This window comes from Adiantum capillus-veneris, chromosome 26, assembly GCF_014529385.1.
Source record: "Adiantum capillus-veneris isolate H3 chromosome 26, ASM1452938v2, whole genome shotgun sequence".
Classification (NCBI taxonomy): Eukaryota; Viridiplantae; Streptophyta; class Polypodiopsida; order Polypodiales; family Pteridaceae; genus Adiantum; species Adiantum capillus-veneris.
Window position 1 is genome coordinate 77,411,119 of NC_140956.1, and position 22,238 is coordinate 77,433,356.

General features: G+C 44.2%; 1 protein-coding gene across 3 annotated transcripts in view; it reads right to left on the reverse strand.

The window, feature by feature from the left end:
• Positions 1–396: 396 nt before the first annotated feature.
• LOC147423691 (esterase/lipase/thioesterase family protein) overlaps positions 397–22,238 on the reverse strand; it is a 64,564-nt gene continuing 42,722 nt past the window's right edge. Inside the window, exons 4-14 of one of the 3 annotated variants that reach the window (XM_086501996.1) lie at positions 2,779–2,893; positions 2,611–2,690; positions 2,424–2,508; positions 2,265–2,345; positions 1,840–1,934; positions 1,643–1,693; positions 1,375–1,455; positions 1,225–1,297; positions 1,001–1,080; positions 787–913; positions 397–673 (exon numbers count right to left, since the gene is read on the reverse strand). In XM_086501996.1, coding sequence (XP_086358122.1) covers positions 799–913; positions 1,001–1,080; positions 1,225–1,297; positions 1,375–1,455; positions 1,643–1,693; positions 1,840–1,934; positions 2,265–2,345; positions 2,424–2,508; positions 2,611–2,690; positions 2,779–2,893 — 856 coding nt within the window. In that variant the 3' untranslated portion in view covers positions 397–673; positions 787–798. Of the gene's footprint in view, positions 914–1,000; positions 1,081–1,224; positions 1,298–1,374; positions 1,456–1,642; positions 1,694–1,839; positions 1,935–2,264; positions 2,346–2,423; positions 2,509–2,610; positions 2,691–2,778; positions 2,894–22,238 lie in introns of all 3 variants that reach the window. The other 2 variants (XM_086501997.1, XR_015186650.1) reach the window with 2 other exon arrangements.

Genomic DNA, 22,238 nt, shown 5'->3' on the forward strand with positions numbered 1-22,238 from the left:
TAAACTCGGGTTTGTTTAATAGGTCGGTGTTGAAAGTGTGTGGGTGTGATAATCATCCTGGGCAAAAAACAACCCAACTCCGCCAAGTCTCTTAAGATGGGTCACGTCCCATGGTGTGGACTTTTTTGCGGTGAGGTAAAAAAATAAGCTAGAAGTACCATAGAGTGAGTGTGTGTGTGTGTGTGTGTGTGTGTGTGTGTGTGAGAGAGAGAGGGGAGGGGGGGGGGGGGGGGGGGGGGGGGGGGGGGCGGGGATGAGTACATATATATAATACATACACATGTGTATAATGCATGCACATCACCAGCGTATATATGTATCCACATATAGAGGCAACCTTCTGTAAACAAACACGAACAAGACATCCATATTCAAGCAAAGTCAGACTAGCCAAAGAAGAGTGGCGAGGGCAACATTGAAAATTCCTCTACGTAATTTAGCGTGTTCAACTGGAATCATGTCATACACCACTATCGTTCAATATACAGTTACCCGCCTTTGATACAATATCATATCAATGCCACTATCAGGTATATGAGCTTGAGGTCTTCAAAGCTTTCTGAAATCATAGCAAGGGGATGATCCTCCACTGAACATGACTATCAACCTTATTCTATTTTTCAGTTCAAGCATGATAAACTATTGGATGTCACCACTCTGAAGATACTCCTCCCTGAAGTCAACTCGTGATATACGAAAGGGCCAATCCACCAAGCGTTACATATGAAGTGCTCCAGGAATGCAGAGTAAATAAGGGTTTTTCAAACCTCAATTTAAAGCACTTACTTGCAGCTGATATCATCTGTAAGCACATAGAAGAAAGAGGATGCTCACTTTAATCATTTCACCATGCCTAACGGATTGGAAGCTAGTTTTGAGCACGTGATTGAGCAGCTCGGAGGACGCTTGAAATCTAAAAACACAATCAAAGCTAGTCAATCAAGGTCACCTGATAAAGAAACAAAGACCAAGAAACATGGAGCAAGAGAAGCTTGACTACACCTTGACCCCAGATGCTGTGATGCAGTTTCGATCTATAAAACCGAGTACAATTTTCGCAAGCTCATCAGGAACATCTTCCTGCAAATGTACAGCATCAGAAAAGGACATCGGACAAAGCTTTTTTCATTCACTAATTGTGTGCACGAATTGCTTGATTATGAACACATTTAGGGGCAATTGATGGATGTTTTGAACTACAGGCAAATCCAACATATCATGCACCTGAATAGCATGCCCCGTATTTCTTAGAACAACCATCTGGAACTTGCCCTGCATTTGTCCAATGGTCAATGACCTAAAAGGCCCGCAATCCTTACCAGTTAAGACAAAAACCTCCTCCAAAACTTTCATTCAAGGTGAAACAGATCTTACCGATCAAGCCTCTCAGTTCCAGCTAGCACTAAAATCTTTGGCACCGGGGATGATAAGAACAGGTCAGACAAACCTTTATACCTGCATAAATTGCCAATTTTCAAGTCTTTCTTGCTTGAAACTACAATTCAAGTCAAGCAAAGCGGTGCAAATCTTAAATTCGTCAAGGTTTGAGCCTTTTCACAGCCCAACATCCACCCTTACAAAAAAACATTACTCGTCCATTAAACATGTGATTTAGCAAGACAACTCCAAGAAATTGACATACCATCCTTGCCAATGTGCTTCGGTGTCTTCCAACGGTGTCAGCCATGTATAGCTGCAATCACATAGAATTGAAAAAACGATTTAGAAGCTGATATTTAAAGAGACGAGCTTAATGCCAAATCCATATTCAATCTACGAATTCACTATTCAAATTGTGCTGTACAGTCAGCTTCAAATGTTAACGTTGCCTGGCCTTACCATTGCTTCTCCTCGTTGTACTTCAGAGTTGAGCCAACAGATAAACGAGCAGAATCTACATTTCTCAGAGCGCCTCCCCTCACACTCCATTCAATCTGGAAAAATCCCTCTCCAAAGTCAAGTTTAACTTCTGAAGATAAGGCCATCATAATTCGTGCCAATCATAAACATACCAGAATAGATGTAGCAAGAGCATATTCACCAAAAGCCTCTCAAAAAAACATTGGGAATTTCAATAGTGACCATCATTGTGGGAGCTATTTAATAATCTAGCACCCATCCATGAATGCAGTGCATGCACAAAAAGCTCCGTATTAAACTTAGCAAGTTCACCGTTCAAAATCGTGAGATGCTCCCTGAACTTGAAGTGCATAAGATTAAACACACACAAGCAAGAGAATGATCACAGATTAGAGACCACACACCGCCTTCTCCACTGACGGAAAGTGAAGAGGACGACTTGAAAGGTAGCTCTGCATAAAAGCCAAGGATGCCACTGCTGTGCCCTGACATGTAAATAAGAAGCTATTAAGACATCCTAAGAGAGAAAAAGATGTCACTGTCGTGAGCAAGCCATTAATCACCTCAACCACATCTAGCACAACAAGTGCAGCCAAAGTGTGAAGTCTCTTCTTTGCTGCACAGTGCACTGCTACAGCACCTCCCATGCTGTCAAATGTGACATCAAACCAGTTTAATATCAGAAACTGACCATTCTATTGTAGTCTTACCCATCGTAGCTGTTGCATTATCAAGTAAGTGGCAACAGACCTATGACCAACAAAAATAAGGGCAGGAGCTGAGTTTCCATAGAGCTCATCAATGACATCAAAGACATCGCTGCACAGGGTCTACTTCCCAAAACAACCAGGTAAATCATTCTAACAACTCTACAACAAAGTTAAACTGCACGATGAATCCAATGACTTCCTTACTTGCCTCGATAGAAAGATCAGTGTCATTGTTTGTCTCTGACCTACCATGACCTCGTAAATCCATAGCTACAACTCTTACTTTATGCTTCATCAGCCCAGCTGCCAAGGCAAAGGAAAGCCTGCAAGAGAGAATACAACATTACAAATAATATACAACATCTTCATCTAAGCTGAACTGTCCCAAACTTTACGTTTTTGTCCTTCAAAAGATTTTCCACCCGAAAAGGGATAATTTACTTGTCTTACATTACTAGAACATACAGAAAGGTGGTTCAAACAGAAAAAGTTCTCCTTTTACTTCTTCCCAAACACAATTTTTTATTGAAAATACTTGTAATCTTGATGTAACTTGATGCCAAAGGTGTCCATGCTGATCTCTGTCCTCTTACTTTAATGGTCGTCTATGCACACACGCCATAGTCACAGGGGACGCCCATTTTTGGGCTTCCCATCCCCACTTGCCGTCCCGCCCTTTTTTTTACACTTAAAATCCATGTGAGCCCCGTCCCCACTCCTTGGGACGCATCCCTTGTGACTATGACAAACAGCCCCAGCCCCCCCCCCCCCCCCCCCCCGGGGGCCGGGGCCTCCCTCCCATGGGGCAGGAAAAAACAAACACGAAAGAACACTTATCTATTGCAAAAACTTGTACATCTTGATTTAATGGATCTAGTACAAAAGGATGTCACAGATTCCATGCCGATCTCTGCCGTCCTAGTTTGTTGGTCATCTATGTGTATGCTCCCCCCTTTCCCCTAGGCAGGAAAACCCAAACACAAAAAGAAAGAACACCTCTGTCTGTTTGCCCACAATCCCTTTTGTCGCCACCTGCGATCTTTTTTCTGTTTACTTAGGGTCTTTTGGTTGTGAATTTATTGTTTTTACTTTACTTTTGCTGTGTGCTGTTTTTACCTGTGTTTTCTCCTGCTTGTGAGATCTTTTTTGCTTGTCCTCGTTTTTAAACATTTCTGTTTATTTATTTTTGGTGAGCAGTGATTTGGTCGGATGGTGGTCGAACCATCATCTCTCCTCTCTCCCCTTTCCTAGTCCTTAGGTATGCCTATTCTTTTGCCAGGTGAATGGTCATCCTCAGTTTCATCATGCTGCCCAATTATCTACATGCAGATTTTAACTTTCCAGATTTGTCCTGCTTCTGCCTTATCTTCATGCAAAGCTATGAATTCATCATCGCTACAGCCCTATTGATTGCTTCCCAGCGTGACACTGGTGCATGGTTGGCTGATGTGGCTCTGATCATACAATGCCAGCACTAGTCGTGTCTCTGGGCCACTAAAGTGGCTCATGCCAGATTTGCGTAATTTGACCCATATAAGATAAAAACTTCATGAAACATCTTGAGTAAAGTTTTAAGATGTATAAAAGACTTTGGGAATCATCTTTGACTTCACTAGTCCAAAAACAAAAACTTTTCTTAAAATAGCAAAATTCACATAGAATTGCATTTTATTGCTCACCTTCGATGAGTATTGATTGCCGTTAGTCTTTATGTAGGTATCATGAAAGTTTGACAACTCTATTGCATACAAATGGAACGATTTTTCAAAAAAGTTTCTACGTGCTAAGAATTATTTGACCAAATTTTGAGAGAATTTACTGAAATTTTATCCTTTTGACAAATTAGTCCTTAAAGATAAGCCATGGAAACATGCCTTTGGTCCTTGGTTTATTTTCCTGCTAATTTTTGTCAACTCCTATTGTGTCTTGATCATATTTCTCTGAAAGGTTTTCCTTTATGACCTCTTATGGATTTTTCCACTAGTTCTTTAAAGCCACGAAAGTGGCTTTCTCTCTACAAGAATAGAGCTAGGATTGCTAAATTAGCTATAGCTAAGGATTTATTGAAATATCAGATTAGATGGATCCCTAAGTAAGAGGGAATATGTCAGATACATCATCAGAGGAATGACAAGAGCATCATAGACGAAAGTCCCTCAGACCATCCTAGAACAATACTTTCGGTGTGTCATTTTAGAGGAATGCGTAGAGCACTGTGAAAGGGAATTTATGCTATGCCACCTGGAGATATACTCCTGCTGCATCATTGCGGTTGGTGACTTACGGCATCTAGAAGGGGTATCCGAACATTGGAAACAGACATTTCTAAAGCATCATGGGATGGGTAGCTTAGAGCATTCCTAATGATTTGTTCCATAAGTTTCGTTAGTAAGATACTTAAGTTATCGGCACGCTTGGTGCATCAGAAGGTGGGTAACAAGAGCACTGGATGGGAACGTCCTTATGGTTTGAGTAGATTCCAAACTTAGATAGAGTTGCACACTAAGAATCATGCGCATGAATAAAGTTGGGTTTTCAGAAAGTGAAACCAGCCCGTAGGGCGGTAGACTTTGGCTTTCACCCGAAACTTTACTTTAGACTTTAGGACAGAGAAACTTTGCAAATAAAAACCTGTAACGGGAATTGACAAATCAAACACACACGGCTCGGAAGCTAGAGCACTCCGTGTCACAAGACAGGCACCACGTGCCAATAGAAAAGAACAGACTAAACAGACTTTTAGCACTTCAATAACAACTGTTCAATAACAACTGAACTAAGAGAGAGAGAGACGACACGCGACACGCAGTGGCGGAATTCCACCCCAGAGAGTATTGGCCCCAAACCTTGGCGCCCCTTTCGGTATTTCTTTATATTATTGCTGATTCGCAAGGTACAACAGTCGAGGAGCACCTCCTCTGCAATCTGCGTGTTGAAGAGTGCCAGAGAGGGCCCCCAAGGCTCATATTTAAAGGAGCACCTCCTCTGCAATCTGCGTGTTGAAGAGTGCCACAGAGGGCCCCCAAGGCCTTATCTTCATGCAAAGCTATGAATTCATCATCGCTACAGCCCTATTGATTGCTTCCCAGCGTGACACTGGTGCATGGTTGGCTGATGTGGCTCTGATCATACAATGCCAGCACTAGTCGTGTCTCTGGGCCACTAAAGTGGCTCATGCCAGATTTGCGTAATTTGACCCATATAAGATAAAAACTTCATGAAACATCTTGAGTAAAGTTTTAAGATGTATAAAAGACTTTGGGAATCATCTTTGACTTCACTAGTCCAAAAACAAAAACTTTTCTTAAAATAGCAAAATTCACATAGAATTGCATTTTATTGCTCACCTTCGATGAGTATTGATTGCCGTTAGTCTTTATGTAGGTATCATGAACGTTTGACAACTCTATTGCATACAAATGGAACGATTTTTCAAAAAAGTTTCTACGTGCTAAGAATTATTTGACCAAATTTTGAGAGAATTTACTGAAATTTTATCCTTTTGACAAATTAGTCCTTAAAGATAAGCTATGGAAACATGCCTTTGGTCCTTGGTTTATTTTCCTGCTAATTTTTGTCAACTCCTATCGTGTCTTGATCATATTTCTCTGAAAGGTTTTCCTTTATGACCTCTTATGGATTTTTCCACTAGTTCTTTAAAGCCACGAAAGTGGCTTTCTCTCTACAAGAATAGAGCTAGGATTGCTAAATTAGCTATAGCTAAGGATTTATTGAAATATCAGATTAGATGGATCCCTAAGTAAGAGGGAATATGTCAGATACATCATCAGAGGAATGACAAGAGCATCATAGACGAAAGTCCCTCAGACCATCCTAGAACAATACTTTCGGTGTGTCATTTTAGAGGAATCCGTAGAGCACTGTGAAAGGGAATTTATGCTATGCCACCTGGAGATATACTCCTGCTGCATCATTGCGGTTGGTGACTTACGGCATCTAGAAGGGGTATCCGAACATTGGAAACAGACATTTCTAAAGCATCATGGGATGGGTAGCTTAGAGCATCCCTAATGATTTGTTCCATAAGTTTCGTTAGTAAGATACTTAAGTTATCGGCACGCTTGGTGCATCAGAAGGTGGGTAACAAGAGCACTGGATGGGAACGTCCTTATGGTTTGAGTAGATTCCAAACTTAGATAGAGTTGCACACTAAGAATCATGCGCATGAATAAAGTTGGGTTTTCAGAAAGTGAAACCAGCCCGTAGGGCGGTAGACTTTGGCTTTCACCCGAAACTTTACTTTAGACTTTAGGACAGAGAAACTTTGCAAATAAAAACCTGTAACGGGAATTGACAAGTCAAACACACACGGCTCGGAAGCTAGAGCACTCCGTGTCACAAGACAGGCACCACGTGCCAATAGAAAAGAACAGACTAAACAGACTTTTAGCACTTCAATAACAACTGTTCAATAACAACTGAACTAAGAGAGAGAGAGACGACACGCGACACGCAGTGGCGGAATTCCACCCCAGAGAGTATTGGCCCCAAACCTTGGCGCCCCTTTCGGTATTTCTTTATATTATTGCTGATTCGCAAGGTACAACAGTCGAGGAGCACCTCCTCTGCAATCTGCGTGTTGAAGAGTGCCAGAGAGGGCCCCCAAGGCTCATATTTAAAGGCCCAAAGCCTAAAAGCATCAAATATGAAAAGCTGACCCCAAAAAATCACTTTTCTAAAATTTCGGGATTTCCCTAAAAATCCGTCGCGAATTTCGGAACGTCCGTACAGGTGTCGCATCATCATATTTTGATGTGCAAAGTCTTTTGAGTGTGTTCTGCTTTATTTTAATGCCTTTATGTCACTTGGGCCCCATCAGACGGGGTCCCGTAAGTTGGTGGGAACTCTTCTTTAAAAATAGACCACTCATCAAGACTTTGTAAGTCTGTAAAACTTCTTCTTCTTCTTCTACAGCTTCTTCATAGGGTTTTGGCTTCTCAACCGAGATCTGCAGGTTGGCGCCGTTCTTTAGTGGCTTTGACACGTCAGCAATTTGTTGCATCTCCCCTTCTTGAAAGAGAGTAATCGTCCGCGATTACAGCATATCTACAAAACAACTCAAGTTAGCTAGAAAAAAAAAATCCGAGGGTCATTCCGAGAGACATTCAATTTGCTCTTTTTGTTAAGGAGTTGGCTTCTCCTTTCGGCTCTTTTAACCAAGGAGTTAGCTTCTCCTTTCGACTGTTTTGATCAAGGAGTTAGCTTCTCCTTTCGTCCAGATCGGAACTCTTGATATTCCGGCGTAGTAAAATTAGCCATTACACCCAAACCGTACTAATCTCCCACGGGTGTCTTGATGCACTAAAATTACATACCCAGGCAATCTCATCCAATCAGGAATATTCAATGTTGGCACATCACAATGCAACACAAATGCTCACATATGCATGTTACAGGACATAGAAACGTAAAGTCGCCGATGAACACTCCTCCTGCATAACCTAACAAGGTCCGGGCCGGGAGATATTCAACGACTCCCTCGTCACTCCTCCCGCATAACCTAAAAAGGGCTGGGCCGGGAGATATAGAGACCTTTTACAACCAAACGCCCCCCAGACCGCAGCCTGTGTCGTTTGGAGGTGCTGAGAGTAACCACTGCTCAGACTTCTTAATACTCCTCCCGCATAACCATCCAGGTCTGGGCCGGGAGTCACAACAACAATACCCCCCCTGTAAATAACCACAAGGGTCCGGGCCATGAGTAAAAAAACAGCACTTTTCAATCATTCAATACTCCCCCCGCAAATAACCACAAGGGTCCGGGCCATGAGTATGAGCAAGCATTCTCAAACATCAATTCTCACTACTCCACCCGGGAGTAAAATCACCAATCATTGAAACCAGTATTAAAACCAGAGTCAAACAATTCAAATCGGCACCAAAAGATAGGCTCAAAACAGATACCATCCATTTCAAACAAATTCCAAACAAGATCACCAAACAAGTTCTCAAACAGATTTCAAACTTAAAAAGCAATCTTGACATCAGTCAAGCTCGAAAAGTCGACCGACTTTCCATCCTGGAACCTGCACCAAAAATTAGGGTTAGGTTCATTCCGTAAGGTTGTAGCCAAGCACAGCATGGTCCATCAGCTCTTGGACAAACAGTGTTTTCGTTTGCGGTGATGGTAGTCCCAAGATAGCAATCGCATTGGATCTCCAAGGTCATCTACTCGTGAAGAGACATCTACTTAGTACTGAGAGATGTCGAGAAACTTTTAAGTTATAATCTGCTAGGGTTTCCATGGCAAGCATTTCAGGATACCCCACTCTGCCAGAAGTTGCACTCCGAAGGAAGATGTCAGAAACCATATGACTTCGGGTAAAAATTTCTTGAAAGCTTCCCAAGTACTTGGAGTATGCTGCTTGGTAGCTATCAACATTTGTATGGCACTGCCTCTGAGAAAAACAGCAGCTCGAAACAAATCTTGGATCCTTCTCTTGCAAGTGATCTTAATGGCTTATGCCCTGTACGACATGAGCGGTGAAGACGGGAGTGCGCCCGATGAGCGATGAAGTAAGGGTGGGAGTGGCTAATAAGTCCGTGTTGGAGGGCGAAGATACCTCAAATAAAATTCCAATATAGCTCTATCTGCTCCTTTGTAGGACCGGTATGCTTTCAGAAAAGCACACGCCTTAAGCTCTGATACTACTGTCACAAGACGGGCACCACGTGCCAATAGAAAAGAACAGACTGAACAGCCTTTTAGCACTTCAATAACAATTGTTCAATAACAACTGAATTAAGAGAGAGAGAGAGAGAGACGACACGCGACACGGAGTGGCGGAATTCCGCCCCAAAGAGTATTGGCCCCAAACCTTGGCGCCCTTTCGGTATTTCTTTATATTATTGCTGATTCGCAAGGTACAACAGCCGAGGAGCACCTCCTCTACAATCTGCGCGTTGAAGAGTGCCAGAGAGGGCCCCCAAGGCTCATATTTAAAGGCCCAAAGCCTAAAAGCATCAAATATGAAAAGCTGACCCCAAAAAATCACTTTCCTAAAATTTTGGGATTTCCCTGAAAATCCGTCGCGAATTCCGAAACGTCCGTACAGGTGCCACATCATCATATTTTGATGTGCAAAGTCTTTTGAGTGTGTTCTGCTTTATTTTCAATGCCTTTATGTCACTTGGGCCCCATCGGACGGAGTCCCGTAAGTTGGTGGGAGCTCTTCTTTAAAAATAGGCCACTCGTCAAGACTTTGTAAGTCTGTAAAACTTCTTCTTCTTCTTCTACTGCTTCTTCATAGGGTTTTAGCTTCTCAACCGGGATCTGCAGGTTGGCTCCGTTCTTCAATGGCTTTGACACGTCAGCAATTTGTTACACTCCGAGCAGACAACAACACCCTGTATGCCCCAAAGACTTGCGCCCCTTTCGGTATTTCTTTATTGTTATTGCGAATAGATGACCCAAACACTTTCACCTATCTCTCACAAGCTGTCCAGACTCCAAACCTGTCCATGGCTGTAATTGCAGCATCCCGAGGCTCCCCCGACGTTGTCCTACAATTTAGGTGCGAAACCCTAAACCTTGCAGAAAAACACAGCAGGCTGTAATTCTCTGGTTTGGATCGTTATGGACGGAGCGAGCACACCTACGCGTGTCTCAGGTGCTCCTGCACGCAATGGAACAGTTCCCCTTTGAAAGGGACAAGTTTCCACACAAGAAAACTCTCCGTTTTTGCAATCCTTCGCAATGGAACTATGCGTACCTGTGGGGGATTAGCAATTAGCTAATCCGGTTCCTCTTCAGAAGGCTCTTGCCTTGGCAAACGCGCATAAACCCTCAGAACTGTACATCGGTCAACTGAGTAGCCCATCTAGTGGGGCATTACCATATGTGCCAAAGGGGGGAGAGAGATGCGCGAGAGAAAATCGTCGCACTACATAGAGCAACGGAGAAGGCAAGCTTTCCATTAAAGCTGTGATTGTCACAAACAGCTGACGTGTCAAAGCCCTGAAGAATGGAGCCAACTTGCAGATGCTGGCCGAGGGACCTAAACCCTAAGAAGAATAAGAAACAGAAGAAGTCCTACCAACTTATGGGGACCCCGTCCGATGGGGCCCCAACGGACATAAAGGATTAAAATAAAGCAGGACCCACAAAGAAAGACTTGCGACAAAAAAACTAATGATGTGGCACATTTTTCGAAAATTACGCTGACAATATTGACGTGGCAGGCTGTACGGATTTCCGTGTTTTGCGTTGACTGCTGACGTGGCAGTTGTACGGAATTCCGTGATTTACGCTGGCAGCTTTTTGGCATTGATTTTGGACCAGAAGCTTTTGAGTTTGAAGGCTTTTCATGTAAACTGCTTTTCATAGGCCAAGGGCCTTTAATATGTGGCAAGGGCTCATTCTCTAGCATGCTTCCTGGAGAAGATGTCACAAACTGCTGACGTGTCGAAGCCCTGAAGAATGGAGGCAACTTACAGATGCCGGCCGAGGGGCCTAAACCCTAAGAAGAACAAGTAGCAGAAGAAGAAGTCCTACCAACTTATGGGGACCCCGTCCGATGGGGCCCCAAGTTACATAAAGGATTAAAATAAAGCAAGACCCACACACACAAAGAAAGAAGCATAGGAATTGATGACGTGGCAAATTTCCGAAAATTCCGTTGACTGCTGACGTGGCAGAACTGTACAGATTTTCGCTTTTCACGCTGGCAGTGCTGACGTGGCAGGACTATACGGATTTCCGTAAATTACGCTGGCAGCTTTTTGGCATTGCTTTTGGACCAGAAGCTTTTGAGTTTGAAGGCTTTTCATGTAAATTGCTTTTGGGGCCTAGGGCCTTTATATATGAGGCCATGGGCTCATTCTCGGGCATGCTTCCTGGAGAAGGTGCAAAGTTTGGAGTATCGGCTAGTACTGTGTTGATGCAATATAAAGAAATATTGAAAGGGGAACCAAGGCTTGGGGCCAATACTCTCTCGGGTAGAATTCCGCCACTCCATGTCGCGTGTTGTCTCTCTCTTTCAGTTCAGTTGTTATTGAAGTGCTAAAAGTCTGTTCAGTCTGTTCTTTTCTATTGGCACGTGGTGCCCGTCTTGTGACAGAAGGTGCAGAGTCTGGAGTACCGGCTTGTACTGAATTGATACAATATAAAGAAATACCGAAAGGGGCGCCAAGGTTTGGGGCCAATACTCTTTGGGGTGGAATTCCGCTACTCCGTGTCGTGTCGTCTCTCTCTCTCTCAATTCAGTTCTTATTGAAGTGCTAAAAGTCTATTTAGTCTGTTCTTTTCTATTGGCACGTGGTGCCCTCCTTGTGACAGTGATCACCTGCACCACTACCCACACACACTTTGTAGTCACTTATGAGTTGAAAACCGCCTCCTCTCTTGAAATGGACGCCCCCTCCAGCTGATGGATCTGGCAATTTGCTGCAGAGCCGCCATGTGTCCAGTCTGCCTATTTAGAGTTAATTCCTAGTACCCACTGACTTTAAGTGTAGCGAGGGGGTTTAAATGACTTTGAGGTAAGCCTAGACACCCTTTTACTGCTCGGATTCCAGTGCCGACTGGCCCGACCATCTCGTAGCGACCTGCCCTTCCCAACTGCGGGTGAAACTCTCGGCCGTCGACCGTTTCACACTGGCCACACAATGTCCGGCCATTTGCAACTTCAAAAAGAGGGTCCCAAAAAAGAAATAAAAATGATTGGAAAAAAACCAACAACTAAGGTTAGCAGTTTCCACGTCCTCGTGACAGTAATTAGCAATTGCCACATCCTCGTGACTTCCCCCCCTCTTGAAATCGCAAACATCCTCGATTGCATGCCATATATACATGCCATTGACGGTCTTGTGTTGTTAGCACGCTTTTATCATCGCACGTACCCACAAGAAAGGTCATAACACATAGATACAAATGACTTAATGAGACCTTCATACTTTTGTCATTTCCATCTATGATAGAAATGAGCATAATACCTTTAACACTTGAAGAGCGATGCACACTTCTATTACACTGAATCCATATGTACAGTGATGTGCTAGCTCTATCATTACTCCTCCTTTGAACACGTTGAGTTGGGGCATACGTAGGCTGTTTCATGCTCTTCCATCCACTTTGCATCCATAGGTAAATAGTTCTTGAACTTTACCAAATAGCGTCTTGCAACTTGTCCCTTAACTTTTCTTTCCTTATGTACCAAAATCTGCTCAAGTACCAAGATCTCACCAAGTTCCTCAACTTCTGGTTAATCCTCTTGTGGCATATCTTCTGGCACATCACCCACAAAGGGTCTTAGAAGACTCACGTGAAACGCATTATGAATCTTCCAAGTGTCAGGCAATTTCAACCTATAAGCAACATCGTTGATCTTATCAAGCACTTGAAAAGGCCCATAGTAACGCGTGCTGATTCGGTAACAACCTTTCCTTGCCCTTCATCTTCTTTAACCTTGCCTTTTCAAACCGTAAAAGTACCCAATCACCAAGTGAAAACCGTAATTCACGACGGTGACGATCAGCAACCCTTTTCTGCTTTGCCTGAGTCTTCTCCAACGCAAGCTTAATCTTCTTATACATTTCATCCATGTTCTCAACATATCGATTTGCCTCGAAGATCTTGTCCTTTGTATGCAAAATATGAGGAACCTTTTTGCCACCTTCAACAATCTCAAAAGGTGCCTTGCATGTGGACGAATGTGCAGTATTGTTGTACGTTGTCGTGCAGCTCCGCTCCCATGCTAAGAAAGATACCAAAAAAATGCACGTCGAGCTTATTTGAAGCTTACCTAATTAATGGTCAGTGTTCAGTGCTTGCTAACAAGCTAGTTTATGATTAATGTATGCCAGATGCGGCTTTAAAGGGCCAACAGGTGCCTTAATGATGCTAAAAAAGAGTATGCTTGAAGGGAGCACAGATGGGAGTTTATAATCTAGAGCTGTAGTGCTTGAAGTGCTCTACCGGCCTGTCTTTACGGCTCGTTGATTGGAGCTACGGTGCAAAAGTTATGGCAGTTTGAGGTTTATGTTGATGCAGATCCGTACTAATTGGGCAACTGCAGCTGTGGGGTTTGAGATGAAGTGAATACATGGGCTTGAAGTGCTCACTTTGTGGAGCGTGTCGGTCTTTTCAGATCAGCGATCGGAGTTCTGGTTACCAAGATATTAGCAGTTTAAGTCTCACCGGGGGCCGGTTCCGTATCGGTTTGCTCGCCTCCGTGAGTGTGCGATCTGGTGATTTTGAACTTCGACCAAGTTTTGGAATGCGATAAAGTAGCATTTTGCCCGAAATGTCATCTCCTACAGTGCTGTGATAACGGGGTTCCAGAGTTGTGCTCAGCACTACCGTGGACGGTATGTATGCGAAATATGGTAATTTAACAATGCTTGGCCGGGATGTACCCTAAAGGTTATTCTCGGCAATGCCTAGTGGTTGAAGAGCTTCGTGACTGGAATGTCGTCTCTTGGAATGAAATGATTGCGGAATGCCCAACACGGCTACGGTAAGGAGCTCTAGGCTATTTTCACCGGGTGCGAAGGGGATGCCTTCCGCCAAATGCAATCACCTATACTTACATCTTGAGGGCATGTGGCACTATTCAAGACCTTGTTACAGGCAGTAGAATTACGATGATATTGTCAGTCACTGGTTGCCTTGGTTGATATGTATGCCAAATGTGATGTCCCTTGATGGGAACAACCCGCCGAATGTGAAACTAAGGCCGCCCAAAGCATGAGCCAATGGAGCTTAGGCCGCCCAAGGGGGTAGGGCCAGTGGCCGCCCGCCCATAACCTCAAAATGGGATGGGCGTCCACTCAATTAAAAGGGGCGTTAAGTGGGAAAGAGAAAAAAAAACAAGAAACAGGAGATGGCGCAAGCAGAAACAGCGAGAAGCCCAAGGGAGATGGAGAAGCTTACGTAGGCCACGGGAAGCGTCGGATGACGCCGAGCAAGAAGCGAAAAGTGCTCATCACGCTAGGGCGCTCAGATTCGGAGCCGCTTCTGCAGGTTTTCGCGCACCAGACTCCCGCCACCTGCCACGTCATCAAAGGGGCGTTTTTAACGCTCCCTAGCAACGACGGCGCCGTCGTTGCTAAGGGAGGGGGAAAGCTTTAAATAGGGGGAGTTTTTAGGTGAAGCAAGGGGGAGAAAGGGCATATTGAGGAGTTGCATGGCAAGCGTGGAGAAGAGGAGGAAGAGACGGGGGGGGGGGGAGCTTGAAAGCAAGGAGTGAGAAAAGCTCGCTCTCGTCCTTGGCTACCAAAGCAAGGAGTGAGGAAAGCAAGGGCTCTCTCGCTCGCTCTTTCTCGCCCTCAGTGAGCAAGTAAGCAAGGGAGGAGGACTCGAGTGATGTAACAAGGCAAGGCAAGGCAAGGAGGGTTGCATATGCGAAGGAAGATCTCTCTCTTTCAAATTGAAGAAGAAATCAAAGGCTCTCTCGCTCGCTCTTTCTCATCCTCGGTGAGTAAGGGTAGACAAAGAGGGAGAAAAACGAGAGGTGAAGCAAAGCAAAGGGCTCTCTCTCGCTCTCGAGCATAAGCAAGGGTTAGGAGAGGGGCAAGAAGCCGCTCTTTTTCTCGCTCTCATGCATAAGCAAGGAGCCTGAGAGGAGGGAAAGCAACTCGGAGGCTTGCAAGGTACGAGGAAAGAAGAAGATTGAAGCGGAGCACCAAAGGCAATCGGAGCAAGTGGATTAGAGGAGACGGCGAAATTTGTGAGCGGCAATTAAGCTGATGCAAAGCACACAGAGCAGGAAGCTGCAGGACAGTTGGCAATAATTGAAGCATGATGATCGACACAATGAACTTACATTAATTTTGCAGAATCTTGAATGTAGATAAAGCAGGTAAAGCGGCACGTGAAAGTTTCCATCACCATCATCAGTCTGAAGATTAATTAATCATCGTCTTAAGCCCCGGTGTCGTTAACGGCCCGGTTAATCTATAAAGGGAGCTAACTCCTATTTACCAATTGATCCAAGTGTTGGTGTTGCTAACAACCCGCCTTGGCTATCGATTACATTGTACTCAGAGTTCGAATTGATTAAACTCCTAGTTAGCAGATGATCCACGTGACGGTGTTGCTAACAGTCCACCTTGGCTAAGGATTAAGTTGTACTCAAAGCATTATTCAATTAATTGATGATTACGGTGTTTGCCAGATCTTTCAGTGTCTCTTGTTCTCTCTCTTGACACCTCTCACAGCCAAAGGCCCGGCGCCTTCCCGGCTCACGTTTCGAACACATATCCCCCGACATCTTTGGTGAACCCGACGCGAAACGAGCCGGGGTGGGAGGTAAAGATGGAGAATTTAGAGCAGATGATGAAGATGATTGCAGAGTGAAGTGCAAATGGTTTTGATGATAAGTCAACAGTTCCAGATTTTTCGAAGATGCTTCAATTGGTTCAAGGATCTCTACTTGAAATGGAGACCATAAAGAAGAAAAATCAAATGGATGAAGCTTTGGATGCGGTATACGACAAGAGGCAAGTTTTTGATGGATACGATCCAAAAGGTTACCTTGAGTGCTATGAGCTAGAAACGAAGTGAAGAGGCATACCTAAAGAGTTAATGGTCAGATCTTTTGAGCAGTTAGTGAGTTCAGATTTGAAGGAGCAAATTCAAGAGGTTACCAAAGCCTGCAACACGACTGGGAATACTTCAAAGAAGCTATTATGCAAATAAGTTATGAGCACTATGCAAGCTATCAAGAACAGAGTCCAAGTATACAAAACTACGCAGATATTCGAGGACAAGTTAAAAGCTGTGATTGATAAGTGTATTGTACAAGATGCTACCTTTCTTACAGGCTAATGATGAAGATATAGTTAAAGCTGTGTATAAAAAGTTGGGTTTTGCAGATGCCGTGCATGAAGTAGAAGCCTTTGAGGGTGAGGCTTTACAGCTTCAGGATACACAGAATGACTTTTGCAGAGAACCTATGCATGCAGTACAGGAGGAAAAGAAATCATGGGATCAAAACAACGAAGTGGCTAGAGCTCAGGAAGAAATTGTGCAGGTGAATGAGTGCAGCCATATTCAAGAAGACATGCATGAAGATTCGGTTACAACTGATACTTTTGCTACTGACTCAGAATTAGAGCAAAATTTGTCTAGTACAGATTCTACCATAGAGTTGATTGATGATACTGGTACAGATTCTACCATAGAGTTGAATGATGATACAGATGTTATAGGTCAAAGCAAGGCTGCTGCTGTTGAGAGCAGCAGGACCATGGATTTTGATATACCACATTTTTCAAATTTGAATATGCCAGATTTTGAGGACTTGGTTAAGCAAGAGTATGTGCTTGAAGGTCTGCAAAATGTTGATTCAGAGGGGGTGCAAACTCCTTCATTGACAAGTTGTTGTGAAGCCAAGCTACCGAAGTGGAAAATTGGTCTTCAACATGATGATGATGAATCAAAGAGGTGCAGACTCCTTCTTTGTCAAGTTTCTATGACCTAGAGCTACCAATATGGCAGACTGATCCTGAATTTGGTGATGATTTAGAGGGGGATCAGTCTTCTTCTCTATCAAGATTTTGTGACACAAGGTTCACACTATGGCAGAATGATCATGAACTTGATGATGCTGATTCAAAGGGGGTGCATAGTGAAGTGCAATCTCTTGGTGTTGAATATGATTGGTTTCATTGTACCGATGATACAGACAAGACAGTAGATGAAATTTTCAGTGTGCATGCTGAACTTTGTGCTACTAAAGTGCAAAGATATTTGGATGAGGGTGAAAGACTTAAAGAGGAGTTTACAGCAGATGTATTTAGTATCCATGTCATATGTAGAAATCTTAGTTTACAGCAGCCTGAGATGTGCAAGATGGAGAATCTTCTTAAGCGGTGGACCTAGATCTTATGTGCTTATTGGACGAAGCTTTGAAGGGTTCTCAAATACAGATACTAAGGATACCAATCAATCCCGATTCATGCATGTGCAAGTTTGTTCAGATGCAGATGATGATGACCTTATGCAGTTGTTGGATGATGCTCTACTTGATTTTGAGCCTCTACAAGACAGAGAATTGTTTTCTGATGCATCTTGCGAGCCTAATGAAGAGAGTTTTGCCAAAGACTTGATATATTCAGATATTCATGATTGGGATTCTAGTACTAGTGAGAGTGAAGGCGTACTGCCAATGCTTTTTCCTGTGATTAATGATCGACAATTGGATGAGCCAGTTGCACAAGGGATATGGCAGTATCTAGTGCTACCTGGTGCTATATGGGATTTGATGTTACCCTATGATGTAGGAGATTTTGAGCTAGCGTTTGACCCAGGAGGTGATAGATATATGCATGGTCCGGGGCAATTAATTTATATGCCATGTGATCCAGGCGGTTTGCATGAAGATTTGTGGGTTAATTTATGTTTATGCTCTATTGATTGAAAATTCTTGTATTTTCCTTATGATCCTGGAGGATGGTGCAATTTTTTTTAAAGGAATGCTCACAGTGGGGCAAATGATTAGTTTCCCGTTTGATCCCGGGGGCTACTAAAGTGCCAGTTGCAGATTTGAAGAGTACCAGTTATCTGTTGTAACAGGTTGTATAGTACAAGTTTTGGTTTCTAGATTATGCTAAGTCAGAAGAGTTTTTGGTTATGCGTTCAATAAGATTACATGGCTGGCTTCCAATTGACTTCTTTGGACAATTGATGAGGTATCTTCACATCTTTTGAGTATCTTGAACATCTTTTGATGAAGTATCTTGAACATCCACGGGATTCCCAGAAGCGCATCACACCCTTCCAATGGCATGATATAGAACTCTTCTGTGTCCACATACGACTGAATATGCAGACGCAACTTTCCAATGATGGGAGTAACACACTCTGAGTGGCCAGGACATGCCAACCCTGCCTCTACCGTGTACCCCATCTCTTCAGCTCTGATGCCCAGCTTCATAGCTAACTCTCGTGAGATAAAGAAAGTTCGCTTTGGCACCTGAATCAAAGAAAACCAGTGTCCTCTGGTCTCTGACTTTACCCCATGCTCTGCATAACTCCTGGCATCCGTGCTTGGCCTGTCAACCACCATGTCTCGCACTGAACCTGCCGTGGGTTTGGGCTTCTTTCCTTTCTTGTCGTCTTTATCATTTGAGTCAACTGGTCTTTTCCTTTGTGGACAATATGCAGCAAAGTGACCAGGCTGCTCGCATATAAAGCATTTATTCTCAGCCATCAAGACCTTCTTTTCCTTGAGCGACGTATGCACAAAAGGCTTCCTTTTCTGTTTCTTTGCCTGTGCTCCAGAAGTCGCGGCTGAGTCCTTGTCCTTGTTGACCTTTTCTGACCCCTATGACGCTTCAAGAGCCGTTTTCACAAAGGGCTTCTTTGCTGAATTTTTCTTTTGCTGCCCCCCTTTCATGTTGCCCAAAAACCCATTGTCCTCTCCCTTCAACAAGGCAAGACCATTGTTGGCAACTTCCATAAGCTACGTGAGGGTAGCCACTTTGTTTGTACAGTAATCTCGAAGCCCTTTAGGCAGCCCACAACAATACTTCTCAATCTGCTCTGTCAGTGACACAAACCTATAGGAGGTTACTACGAGCAACGCTTTGCAAAACCTCCGATTGTACTCCTGTAGGCTCTTGCAAGTAGCCACAGTGAGTTGGTGCCAATCTGTCATGACATCGGCTTCAAATTCATTTGACAGCCATGCAGATGCTACTCATGTAGCGGATGCCTGTCCTTGCATCAACAATGTTTTCCACCATGTAAGCGCATTGTCTTTCAAGCAAGTGGCAGCTTTCCTAACCTTAGAGGCCTCTGTAAAATTCCCTCTTGCAGTGCTAAACTTTACAGCTGCACCACCTTCTTTGTAAGCTTTTGGCTTTTCCAGTGCCCCAAAATTGTCATAAGGAATTGTCTGCAACATGGGCACTGTAGTAGGGATCATCGGCATTCCTTGGCCATTGACATTTTGTGTCGTAAGTGCCATATCTTGCTGCTGTCCAGAAAAACCAGCCATGCCAAAATTGCCCTGTGGCACCTCAAATTGGCCCTAATTTCTCTGAAAGCCTTGCTACATGCCAATATTACCATACAGGGGGTTTGGCATCATGCCTTGCATACCCCCAAACACTGTTCCTGGCATATCCTGCTGGTTTCCAGGCACATAACCAGCCATACTTTGGAACACAGATCCACCCCCGAAATACCAAGGATGTACCGTGGGTGGTGGAAAACTTGATACATTGTCTAGAAACTAGTTTCCTCTCCATTTAATGCAACATGTGGACTCTGAAAGGTGGCGGGCTGAACTGGCAAAACCTGTGGAATTGGCGTCCTAACCACCTGTTCATGGACGAGAGGAACCTATCTTGGAGCCCTTGACTCCGCAACGTGCGAGTGCTCCCTATCCTGCTGAGACGCATGAAGTACCTAGGCTTGAGCCTCATCGGGCTCTACTGGCTGTGTGAGTTGCCTTTTGTCTGCTGTGGCACTGGTGGCCCTTGCAAAAACTCCATAAACCTTGGGTTCGGCACCATTCGGGAAAACACATTCACAGCAGCAACCAACTGAGTCCTGAACGCATCATCTTCAAGTTGCCCAATCACAAAACCCTGCACTGGTGGAGCATTCACATCAACAAGAGGTACAGACAGACGTGGCCGTGAACTCTTGCCAACCTCAAACACTGTAGGAATTGCTTGCATGTCCAGTGAAGAGGAACCCTCTTCCATAATGCCTTTCCCTTTGTCGGTCATAGTGTAATCCCGTGTTCCTGTACTCTGTGTCTTCGTCGCAAACCAACCAAGGCTCGCTTCTTGAGGAAAAAGTGATTCTATCCAGGCATGGAACCATGAAACCGGCCTGTAGGGCGGTAAGACTTTGGCTTTCACCCGAAACTTTACTTTAGACTTTAAGAGACAGAGAAACTTTGCAAATAAAAACCTATAACGAGAATTGACACGTCAAACACACGGCCCGGAAGCTAGAGCGCTCCAAGCAAACGCAGACACCCTATAGGCCCCATAGAATGACGCCCCTTTCGGTATTTTTTTATTGTTATTGCGAATAGACGACCCGAACACTTTCACCTATCTCTCACCAAGCTGTCCAAACCTGTCCATGGCCGTAATTGTAGGTTTTTGACCCAACCTCGCCAGCATAACAGCGCAAAACCCTTTGTAGGTCAAAATACACGTCAAGGACATTTTCCCTTGCGATTAGGAAGCTTTCCAAGAAGCTGCAGTTCAATTTCAGCGTGCTGTAAATCCCTGTTTTAACACTATCAAGTGCCCAAAGCCCGGTTTAAGCATCCCGAGGCTCCCCCGACGTTGTCCTGCAGTTTACGTGCAAAACCCTAAACCTGCATAAAAACACAGCAGACTGTAATTCTCTATTTTGAATCGTTTTGGACGGAGCGAGCACACCTACGCGTGTCTGAGGTGCTCCCGCACGCAATGGAACGGTTCCCCTTTGAAACGGACGAGTTTCCACACCAGAAAACTCCTCATTTTCACAATCCTTCACGATGGACTGTGCATACTTGTGGGGGATTAGCAATTAGCTAATCCGGTTCCTGTTCAAAAGGCTCTTGCCTTGGCAAACGCGCATAAACCCTCAGAACTGTACATGGTCAATTGAGTAGCCCATCCATATGTGCCTAAGGGGAGAGAGAGATGCGCGAGAGCAAATCGTCACGCTACATAGAGCAAGGGAGAAGGTAAGCTTTTCATTAAAGCTGTGATCACCTGCACCCACTACTCACACACACTCTGTAGTCACATATGAGTTCAAAAAAGTCTCCTCCCTTGAAATGGGCACCTTCTCATGCTGATGGATCTGGCAATTTGCTGCAGATCCGTCATGTGTCCAGTTTGCCTCTTTAGAGTTAATTCCTAGTACTCACCGACTTATAAGTGTAGCGAGGGGGCCTAAATGACTTTGAGCTGAGCCTAGCCACCCTTTTACTGCTCGGATTACAACTCCGATTGGCCCGGCCATCTCGTGGCGACCTGCCCTTCCCACCTGCGGGTGAAACTCTCGGTCGTCGACCATTTCACACTGGCCACACGATATCCGTCCATTTGCAACTTCAGAAAGAGGGAAACAAAAAATAAATAAAAATTATTGGAAAGAAACCAACAACTAAGGTTAGCAGTTGCCACATCCTCGTGACAGTAATCAGCAATTGCCAGATCCTTGTGATAGAAGCTTTCCTGAAAAGCAGTTACTTTCTCAAAAATTAAGTCGCTTTTTAGTTGCTTGTCGAGAATGTAAATGCTTTTCCGCGAAGGAGTACGTGTCAACTCTGTACCTGTGTATGAGATTGCATACGGGAACACCTGCGTAGTGTGTGCGCTAGCATAACTACATCTTACAGAACTTTTAATAAGTTTTGCAGGTTCGATTGACCCTGGCTCACTTCAAAAACCAATTGAGGACTTGAAAAGGTGTCCCAAACCTGGGGCACCCCCTAAAAGCATCACCTCCCTCTTCTTCCAGAGACCCCTCTCTCTCTCTCTCTCTCTCTCTCTCTCTCTCTCTCTCTCTCTCTCTCTCTCTCTCTCTCTCTCTCCTCATCAAATCGCCCCATTTGCTCCCTATTTTGGCCAGAAAACCTGCCCCCAATCGCTAGGGGTGTCCACATGTTGTTGCAGTTTTCAACCACAAAGATAATGACTGAGCCCTCTGTACACCTACCTGATTGTACCAAATGATGTTAT